The 10,397-nt window shown below is 63.2% G+C and overlaps 1 protein-coding gene across 1 annotated transcript; it reads right to left on the bottom strand.

Moving 5' to 3' along the window:
* Positions 1 to 689: 689 nt before the first annotated feature.
* On the bottom strand, positions 690 to 9,891 carry LRPAP1 (LDL receptor related protein associated protein 1). The gene is made up of 8 exons (XM_037046571.1): positions 9,637 to 9,891; positions 6,677 to 6,821; positions 5,343 to 5,467; positions 4,659 to 4,779; positions 3,973 to 4,134; positions 3,407 to 3,489; positions 3,007 to 3,183; positions 690 to 2,014 (listed from the first exon to the last, which is right to left on the bottom strand). Exons 1-8 carry the CDS (start codon positions 9,844 to 9,846, stop codon positions 1,952 to 1,954), a joined length of 1,086 nt encoding a protein of 361 aa, XP_036902466.1. The 5' UTR covers positions 9,847 to 9,891; the 3' UTR covers positions 690 to 1,951.
* Positions 9,892 to 10,397: the final 506 nt, after the last annotated feature.

The raw sequence follows: 10,397 nt of genomic DNA, 5'->3' as shown, positions 1-10,397 counted from the left end.
GCCAGAGGGGCTGGGATGCTGGATTCGGGGGGCAGGGAGGAGCAGTGGGCTTCTTGCCATTTCTCCCAAGGCCTGGGCACGAGGGGGCAACTTGGGCAGGTCCTCCAGTCCTGGTCTCATGAGGTGAGATGAGGCCCCCCACCAAAGGCCACCCCTCCCTCCCCAAGCCCACCGGTGAGCCCGTGGGAGCTGCCCACCAGGCGTACAGGTGGCTGACACTTGTGTTCCCTCTGCACCTGTCTGTCTGCAGGATACCAGCCTCCCTCGCCCATACCACCTTCTGAACTGGGGATCAAGGGGGCAGCAGCTGGCTCAGCCCTCAGCCCTGAGCAGGGGTGGGAGGGCCCCAGGGCCGTGCCAGCAAACAAGTCAGGCTGGGGGCCGAGAAGGCTCTGCCCTGCCCTGGACTCGATTCAAAGGCACAGGGCTCTCTTTTTAAGCTGCAAGCAGGGGGCAAGGGGTGGCCAGTGCGCCCAGGCCCAGCACTCCAGCACGCCAGAGCCCCTCGGGAGGGGGGCTCAGACACCCACGCTACACCCTTAGCAGCTCGGGAAAGGGGGGGGGGGTTACGGTTGATGTCAGCAGACTTCAGGGAGGGCACGGTGTCAACTTCATGCCCGTTACACTGACAAGAATGAAATTCCTTCATAGACATTTATTTTTTAAAATAAAGACACGGGAATCAAAAATTATAAACAGCCCGTATCTATTTTTAAATTTGCGTTCTTGACCCAAAGACTCAGCACAAGGGAGATTCCAGGCCTACGCGGTGCCACCTGTAGGGCTGGCCACGAAGCAGCACGACAGGACTGTGGCGGGCACCCCACCCTTGCTGTCCCGCTGACCTGGGACCAGAGGGCACAGGGCATGAGGACCCTGCAGGAGACGAACCAGAGACAGAATGAAACCTGCCACCCACGGCCACACACCCCGCCTGAGTGGAGGGACCGACGTGCCAACCTCGAGGCGGGGAGACCCAGGGCTGCCAGCAGTCGGCTCTGCGGAAGGGACCGGCCTGTCCGAGGCAGCCCTGCAGAAAACCCAGCGGGGGCTTTCCTGTCCAAGTGCAGTGACCAACTCCAAGAGGAACGTGGAGATGCAAATGCCTCCAAGGAGCCGGTCTGTGGGGAGAGAACAGGCTCCCTGCTCCGAGACTCTTGCCGGAGACGCCACGCCTGCACCTGTGCGCTCCCGAGGCCTCCCCCGGGGGCATCAGGCCCATCCAGTGCCAGAGAAGGAAGTCTGCAGGACGAGGCTGCAGGGAAATGAACCTGCCGCCCACCCAGACCTGGAGGTCAGCAGAGGCCCCGGTCTGTGCTGAGACCCCTGCCCCAGCCCCCACTCATAGTACCGAGCACACAAGCCCCCACAGGCGGCCCTTGGCCTTTGTCCCCTAGAGGACTGGGCATGTGCTTCACGGGCCCCTCCAGGTTCAAACCTGGGAGCTGGGTTGGCCGCCCCACACCAGCTGCTGTGCGGTCACAGCCCTGTCCTGGGTGACGGTTGGCACTCCTGTCAGATGGGACTTGCAGGCTCCTTGAGGCAAGGTGGGCAGGAAAATGACCACCGAGCTGGCCTGAGCACTGAGCCCATCAGGGGTGTGGGGAGACAGGGGGCCCTTCAGGCAGGCAGGGACCCAGAGCCGCCGACCACACCTGGGTCCAAGTTGCAATGGGCTCCGAGGCCCAGCCGCAGAGACAGGACGAGGCAGGGATGAGGCGTGACAAGGACAGCTAAGGGAAGTGCCGGGTTGCTGACGGCTGGAATTAAATGTGGGGACTGCTCAGGACTTCAGGGTGCGGCACGTTCTGGGCGCAAACCGCTCTGCTGCGGCCAGAAAATGCCGGCCCACTTGTTGCCAGCACCGGAGCTCCTGCTGCAGGGGCGGCCACAGTCTCGCTGGCTCCCCTTCACGTAGAAGCCCCCGGCAGCAGGGCCCCGGCCCGGGGGGTCAGAGCTCATTGTGGTGGGCTCTCGAGATTCGGCTGGACAGGTCCTGCAGGTGCTTCTTCACCTGGAGACAGACAGCCGGACCCAAGCCCCGGCCACACGGGTCACTGCTCGGCTCTGCCACCTCGCGGTTCTCCGCCACCCAGAAACCATCACAAACCAGTCACCTATGCGGCGGGGCAGTGGCCGGGACACTGTCAGAGAGCATGAGGAACTGCTCCCCAGGGCCCGTTGGTGGTCCTGCCACCAGCCTGGCACCCCTGGCAGCTCCTGCCTACTCCTCCCGGAACCTGGCAGCTGGGAGCACCTGCCCCCAGAGCGAGTGTCTGCACATGCGCACTTCCTGGCCCACACGTGTGCTTTCCCAGCTGCTCACTCACACCCCATCTGCCTGTGCCAGGTGAACCCCGCTGTGCCCATTTAAAGCCCACTGCGCAGGCACTGTGGTCCTCAGCTTCCCCGTCACACTCAGCCAAAGGCAGGTGCAGTCCGCACCACCATGTGCTCTCACAGGGCCTCGTCCCGCAGCTTCATCCCTCACCCCCCCCCCACCCCAGCCCCAGCATCACGCCCTGCAGAGGCCAGTTCACTGGGCCCGCCCCGTGCCACCCCTGCCCGACTGCATCCTGCATCCCTCTCCACCAAACCTTTACCAGACGCTCTTTGGATAAAGGCCCCTTGCCTCCTGGCGCTTGGACAGCAGAGTGGCCCCCGCAGAGTACAAGGCAGCAGCTGGCCTGGGGCCGCCTGCTCCAGCCTTGGATGGGTCCCTGCTCCTTCAGCAGCCCGTTGTGCGCCCCCCCCCCACCAGTAAGCACAGGGCAGACCCTCCAGGCGCAGCAGCCTGCGTGTGCTCTGGAGACGGAGGCCACCCCAGGCAGCTTGCTCAGCAGCAGAGGACCTTCAGAACCACTGACCGGCCACCCAATTCCTGGGCCAGGATTTCCAGCCCCAGCCCCACCTCCCATGCCCCCGAGGCAGCAGGTGCAGCAGCCACACAGGAGCAAGGCTGCATCTGAGGCCCCGCCCCTCTGCAAGGGAAACCGGGGCGCCCACCTTGTAGCCCAGCTCCTTGGTCTTCTCCTCCAGCAGGGCGTAGCGCTCCCTGTTCCGGCTGACGTGCTCTGGGTCTCCCAGCCGCTCCACGTGCTTCAGCTTCTGGTGCGAGATCTCCAGCTGCTTCTGGTAGTGGTTGTGCTTCTCCACTTTCACTTCGAAGTGTTTCAGCTCCTCCTAGGAGGGAGTTTGAAGCAACTGGATTCCCAACGGCTCCTGACGCCCAAAGCCGCTCCCCTGCAGGCTGCCGACCAGACAAGAGGGAGGGATGCACAGGGCAAGGAGAGGTCCCCGTGACCTGCTGTCCGCTCTGAGGGAGGGAAGGAAGCGGCAGCACAAACTCCCACCAAGCAGGCGCCGTGGGGCGGGCCGCAGCGGCACGGCCGGGTGCCATCCTCACCCGAAGGGCCTCCAGTTCTTCCTCCGTGAAGTTGGCGGCCTGGGCCAGGTCCCACAGGTCCAGCACCCGGGGCTCCTCGAACTCTGGCAGAGAGCAGGGGGGTCTCAGATTGGCGCAGCCTCCCTCGGGCCCCTGGCCATGCCCCCTGCCTGGCCCCAGAGCTGTGTGAGCATGCCCAGACACAGGGGTGCGTCCCCACGCACACTCGTGCACCCCTGCAGTGTCCTTGGGAAGCAAAGGGGCATTCCCCCAGCGGGCTCTCAGTCTGCAGCTCAAAGGACCTGCCGGAAGGTGGGGCTCCCGGAACACCTCCCGCTCCCAGGCCACCTGCAGCCAAGTCCTGGGTGAGCAGTGGGCTCAGAACTTGAGAAGGAAGCGTTGGTACAAATGAGCCACCACATGCGGAGCTGTGACCAGGGTAACCAGCTAGCTGTCCAGACAGATAGGAGGGCCGAGCGAGGGACCATAGTAACGGTGAGGGGTGCAGGAAGGCCAAGCACCTAGCTGTGTGACCTTTGGAGAGCAGGGCCAGAGCGCAGCCCTGGTGTGCCTGTGCCCGCGCTCACCAGCCTCGGTGCTGTAGCCCTGGTGGCTGACCCTCTGCAGGCGGTCGTAGCCCTGGCTGATGCCCCGCATCCTGTCTTTGAGCTCCGCATGTCTGCTGTGCAGCACGGCCTCCTCCTGCACGCGGCTCATGTCCGACGGGCTGATGGCATTCTCCCGGATCTCTGCGGGGGACGGGAGGGGTGTCTGATGAGGGCCTGGGGCTGCCTGCCACCGAGCCAGCCCCACGTCACAGGGGGGTTAAACGTGCTCTCGTTTCTGGCTGGAGTGTCTCTCCTTCCACAGGCTCCAAGATTGCTCAACAGTCCCTCTCCCAGTCCCTTTCTTTGAAAGGGGCAGACCCGAGAACCCTCACTCCCAAACAGCCCTTTTTAGGACATCAGTGCACCAAGAGCCTGAGGCCACCCCGCTGTGCCCACCCAGGTCCTTCCGGATGCCCGCTGGCTTTCTGAGGGTCAGAGCCCATGACTGGGGGTGGGGGTGAGGGGGTCCTAAGACCAAACAGCGGTGCCCGGGGTCGAGCCGAGTCCTGATGCAGCACCCTGTCCGACCAACACGCCCCACACCAGCCAGACACCCTGAAGGGTGGGGATCCCACATGGTGTGATCTTCCCCAGAAAAGGGGGTGTCCCTGCCCACAAGCCCCTCTGGAGCCAGAGCCGCCCATGGGGCGGGGGGGCGGGGGCACCTTCCATCCTGCTCAGGGTCTCCAGCAGGACGCTGTACTCCCGGACCTTCTCTCGGTGGTGCTGGAGCTCCCGCCAGAGCTTGTCCAGCTCCTCCCTGGAGAACTTCCCAGAGGTCTGTGCCTGCGAGGAGAGCAGCCAAGTGAACCTGCTGCGGGCTAGGCTCCCCTGTCCACACCTCAGGCGCCCCCACCCCTGGGCTGCAGGGCAACGGAGGTTAAGGCAGGTCCCAGGCTTGGCCTGGAGGCTACAGGGAGCCCCACCCCCACAGGCCCACCCTCCCTCTCCTTCGCTGAGGATGAAAGGCTGGTGTGAGAGTTTCAACACCTGACCCCTCGCAATGAGGCCTGAACAGAGTATCCCGGGCAGGAGCCAGCGTACGGCGGGCAGTGAGGCAAATGCCCCAACACCGCCTGGCTCTGCAGCCCGAGTGGTGGCACGCGCTGTGGGCCGCTAGGGGAGGGGACCTCTCAGAACCATGGGCCTGTGCAGGCCCCTGCACCCCTGGAGCAGAGGCAGATGCAGCTGCGCCCCCCGTGCGCGGGTGGTCGGCATCTTTCCTGCTCCACGTCTGATAGTTCCTGGCCAGCTGGGTCAGCTCCAGAGATAGGCCAGAGCGGAGAAGTGGTCCCCAGCTCTCGATGTGAGAGCATGCATTTTGGGGTCTGCAGGAAGCACCAGGGTACCTTGTGCCACAGTTTCTCCAGCCGGGGGTCCTCCAGGCTGTCCTGCTCGGTCCCATCGTGGAGGGAGTTGCTGCTGAGCACCCGGGCGTCCTTCCTGCCGTCCAGGCCATACTTGGCCAGGATGACTGGGAGAGAGGGGCTGGCAGTCAAGACGGGGCCAGGGTCGCTGGCCAGGTCTGCCCCAGGTCCTGCAGGTCCCCTCCTCCCACCCTCATTTCCCATGATGCTCAGGACCCAGCAGAACAAAACAAGCCCTGGGACCACACTCGCCCCGACAAGGACAGCGGCCCAGGGCTCCCGCCTGACAACAGTGTCCCCCAGCAGGCCTGGCTGGGACAGGAGTCATTCCAGGGGGGTCATGCACAGACCAATCACACAGATTCTCAAAACGAAACTCCTCAGCCCAAGTCTAGTGAGAGCGGGAGGGACAGAGCTCAGGGGGGCAGTTGTGGCTGGGGCCTACTCGTAACTAGCCCACCCCTTGCTGGACAAAGCTTTTCTAAAGGAGAAACTGCGCTGTCAGCAACTTCCACTAAAAGTCCAAGAGATAGGGAGGGGAGACAGGCCACCAGCCTGCTACTTCCCAGTCAACGTGGGGACATGCCTGGTGCCACTTCTTGGCCATGCAGGGTGCAATGCCTGCTGTGGTTCCCAACAGCGCAGGGGGTAGGCGCCCGGAACTCGGGGCCCACTTCCAGGGCCCTACCCTCTCCCTGCTCAGGTGGAAGTGGGTGTACCCTGGGCCTCCTGAGTGGCAGAGTCCAGCACCCAGGACGTTGCTAGGGCCTCTCCAAGCCCCTAGTCCCGTCCTCCCTAGAAACTGGCACAGGGCTCCCCTCGCTCTGCACCCCATTCCGGCCACCTGGCCCCAGCCCCTCCTGTGGACGGACACCTGCTGGTCACAACCAGCTCTGCTGGGGGCCCCACCCCCCCAGTCTACACCTTCTGTACCCGGGAGCTCACTACACCTGCAAGCCCAGACCACTGCAGGGCCAGAGAGTGACCGCGACAAGTGTGTTTCCATACTGGCCGGTGACCTTGGGGGCTTCCCAGGTGTCAGATGCCCATCCAGCCCTCTCCCCGAACTGCAGGAGGCCCTCACCAAGCACTGAGAGCGGCCCCTCGACAGGCCCCCCACCTGCGCAGGTGGCACGGCAGACACACGCAACTCCTCAGACCATGCCCCTGAGGCCTCACTTCACCACGTGTGACTGACACCTGAAAAACCTGGGAGCAGGCTGCCAGGAAGGACGGCCCCTCCCGGTTGGGCTGGTCCCGCCCAGAGACCAAGCCTACCCACTGCTCCCCTCAGACCAAGTGGGAACGGGAGGTACCATTGAGGTTTTGTATCAGCTTTGCTTCTTTCTCCCCGTCTTCATCCAAGCCCTCGGCCTTTAGCTTCTTCCAGGCAAATTCATCCCTCTCTTGTATCTTCAGATCGGCGTGGAGCTCAGACAATTCCACAGGAGACAACTGCAGCTGTGGGACATGGGCATGGGACATGTGACAACTGGCCAGCGACAGACCAGCGACACCACCCAGGAGAAGCTGACCCCAGAAATAGGGTGGCCAGAGACCCCAGCAGCCGAGCAGGACACGGAGTCAGAGCCCCACACAAGTTCCAGCAGGACAACCAGGAGGGACCCCAGCACCGCCGGGTGGGACCGACAGCCTCGCCTGGACTGGCCACAGCACCAAGCGTCCCCAGGGAGCCACCTGCTCCCCGCAGCCTGGGCCTGTGGGCCCAGGAGGGGAAGGTGACAGGACGCCCCACCATCCCATCCAGGAGCCTGGGGATGGTCATGGGCACCTGGGCCAACGGGGTGGGAGGGCACAGGGGCCAGCACGCGGGGCTTGGTGAGGAAACCACTCTCGCACTGTGAACCCAGGACTACTGTTAACGAGAACAGAAGACGGAAGTCATGAGAAATGTCTTAAGAGTAAAAAGAGCCACCATGGCTCACTGGCTGGGAAGCTGGCTGGGAGCAGGCACCAGCTGAGGAGGGGCTGGACGGCCCCCCAGTTCCCAAGAGCCGCACCCCTGCCTGGCCCTGAGGCCCCCGCCTGGTTCAGGGCCACACTGTCTCTCGCAGCAGCAAAGACATGTGGCAGTTCTCATCTGTTCCACCAAGCAGCTTTAAGTATCACTCAGTTCACATGCCTGACTGACCCCCCCAACCCCCCACACTCGCTAAGGACCCCCAATGACAGACCCAGGGCAGGGCTCGCAGGGCGCCCAAGCGTCTGGCTGTCCTGCGGGAGGGGGCTCCCAGGGCCAGCCTGGGCTGGAGGCACGAGGCCCCCTGCTGGCGCGGGGAGGGCAAAGCAGGGCACCATGCCCATGGCCTCTGGCACGAGGTCACTGGAAGCGGGGCCGAGTTTATGGTTCTGGGCACAGTGGACATGAAGAACGCAGGACCCTGAGGGTCCTTCATAAGGAAAGCAGTGCAGCCTCAGACATCCTGTCCCCGCCTCTCACTGGCCCCTAGTCTGACGCTTGCTTTGTCTCTGCTGCTCAGAAGGACCGGACCATCCAACGGCTGCCCTGCCACTGCCAGCAGGACGGGGCTGGTCCCTGGAGCACGGGAACGGCGCTGGACAAGAGGAAACGTGTGCACTAGGCGGCCCCGGAAAGACCCGCAGGGAAGGGCCCCTGGACTGGGCAGGTTCTTCTCTTCCGGAGCCTGGGACCCCAGGGGGTGGGTCACGGGGCTCATGTTAAACCTATGTTCTGGTTTGTGCTCGTTTTGAGCACAGAAGAAAACAGTTGTGACCTCTGAGTCTGAGCAGAAGTGTGAAACCAGACCCCCCCCAAGATTTCCTGTCCTCCTGTTCTTACTCCCACCCTGAAAATCCTCACCCACCAGTTACAGGAAGTGCTCAAGTCACAGCGTTGCAGCCACTGATGCAGATGGCGCTAACTGGAAACAAGAAGGCATCTAAATGTTTATAAAAAACCCACAAGAAGAAAAACCCGCTTCGGGATTCTCTAGTTTAATAGCTGACTTCTAAAGCCACACCGAAGTGCCCCACACCAGAAGAGCGGGCCCAGAGGCCACTTGCAGGTTCGCTCCGGCTGGGGGCTGCACGCACTGCAAGCCGGGAGCCTCGCCATTTGTGAAGTGGACATGCACCACGGACAGCCAGACCAATGCTGGGGAAATGGTACTGGGTGCTGGGTGGGGAGGGCTGTGCACGGCCCCACCTGGTGACGTCAGCACATTAAACGGTGTGAGGTTCGGCAGCAAAGGAACCTACAGTAGAGTGACTGCAGAGCTGTCACCTGTGTCGAGGACCCACAGTTCTCAGACAAGTCCCGGGGTACAGGGTGGCTATGGGACCGGCACCTGTGTGGCTCAGGGAGGGACCACCAGCCCCCCCCCACCTCAGAGCCCTGCTCCAGCTCCTGTGGGAACATCTGGCACCCCCACTCTGGGTTCTTTCAGCATCTCTCTAAATTACAGTTATCCGTCAAGGCCTCCCATGAAAAAGAACTAGTAGAAGCCAAAGGCACAGCAGGACGTGTCTGACAATCTAAGTGGAGTCTATCACTAGTGACTGTCAGACCAGCACCACGGGGGTATGTCTGTGGCAGGGATGGTGGCGACGGTACAAGTGGACATACTCCATTTCAAACCCTCCAGATGTATGCATTCAATACGAAACAAAGCGGTTTAAAAAGCTGCTGGGAACCGGCAACGGCTCCGGTCTCCGGCTGGGCCACGGTATGCGGAGTAGTCCCTGGAGGCCTGGCAGTGCACAGCCGCAGCGAGGCACCCACCCCTGGTGGGGCTTAAGACCCCCAGAAGCTCAGGGGAGGCGCTCTCAGGACCACCACGCCCCGCCTACCACTAGGAATGCAGGTGCCATCAATCCCTGGCCCGCCCTTCAGGGTCCCTCCCGGTGCCCCAGGGAAGGGATGGGCCACAGGCGGCGCACAGCCTCCCTCCCCGTCTGGGCCCCCGCCCAGGAGCACAAGCGGTTCAACAACAGTTTAAATCACCGAGTGAGGACAAGAGCCTTCGACAGGAGCGCAGCTCCCAGAACCTTGATCCCGGGCGCTCTGCCACCTCAGCAGCATGTGACCCTGAGCCCGTGACCCTGCGGGATCTGGGGTCTCGCAACACCCCGAAGGTGTCCAGGCCCCACGAGCGCTCGTATGCACCAAAGAGGGACTACAGAACTTCATCGGGAGTCAAGATGGAAATGCTGGGGCAGGGGGAGACCAAACACACGGCTCTGGGAGGACCCCAGCCCCACTTAGCCGGTAGCGACCTCCGGCCCTACCGCTCACCCGCTGAGCCTTCCCCCACAGCTGGTTCAACTTCTCCATGCGGAACTCGCCCCCGGGCTCGCGCTTCGGGGGCCGCTCGGGCTCGTTCTGCTCACGCGAGTATTTGCCGCCGTGGCCCGCCACCTGCCAGGGCCCGAGCACCAACAGGAGCGAGAGCAGCAGCAGCGCCAGGAGCCGGCGAAGCCAAGATCCTCCCTTCTGCGACACCATCTTCCTCCTCTAACCGCAGAGACCCCGCACTCAGGTCAAGAGGTCCCGCCAGGCCCCGCCCCTCCCCGGCCCCGCCGCGCCGTCTCCTGGGAGTTGTAGTTCTCTCACAGGCCGTTGGCCCAGGCAAGACCGAAGACAGACTACGAGGCCCGGAAAGCCCTGCGGAGGCACGTGGGAGTTTCCTAGGCAACCACGTCCCGGCCTCGTGACGTCAGGTGCCCGGGGCCGCCGATTGCGCTAGGGCTTCCCTAATACATTTCAGGGTTGCCAGGGTTTCCGGGCCGAGAGGGGTCGGGTCAGCCCAGATGCTGGAAACCAGGTGACCGCGTGGCTCCTCCTCTCTACTTGAAGACCTTGTAATTCGGAAGTGGGACTGTCTTTCTGTGCCTGAGACTGTTCCTGCGTCATCCGATGTCGAATCTTCCTTGTCATTATAGGCTTGGGGGAGGTGGCCTCTGCTTGACACTCAGGAGTTCAGTCGCTGCTGTCAGGCACCTAGAAGCCACCCAGCCCGTTCCTTCACTTGACAGAGGAAGGAAAGGGAAGGCCTG

The sequence above is a fragment of the Sturnira hondurensis genome, unplaced genomic scaffold (assembly GCF_014824575.4).
Source record: "Sturnira hondurensis isolate 20B ecotype Veracruz unplaced genomic scaffold, ASM1482457v3 Scaffold0000780, whole genome shotgun sequence".
NCBI classification, from domain to species: Eukaryota; Metazoa; Chordata; class Mammalia; order Chiroptera; family Phyllostomidae; genus Sturnira; species Sturnira hondurensis.
Note: the sequence above shows the minus strand (reverse complement) of the source record. Positions and strands in the feature narration are given on the sequence as shown.

Coding starts and splice junctions, on each gene's coding strand:
- LRPAP1 (XM_037046571.1), bottom strand. CDS start 9,846: ATGGTGTCGCAGAAGGGAGGATCTTGGCTTCGCCGGCTCCTGGCGCTG. Junction 5,468..6,676: donor GCTGATACAAAACCTCAATG/GTACCTCCCGTT, acceptor CCTCTCTCCCAG/TCATCCTGGCCAAGTATGGC. Junction 4,135..4,658: donor GACCCTGAGCAGGATGGAAG/GTGCCCCCGCCC, acceptor CGTCCCCCGCAG/AGATCCGGGAGAATGCCATC.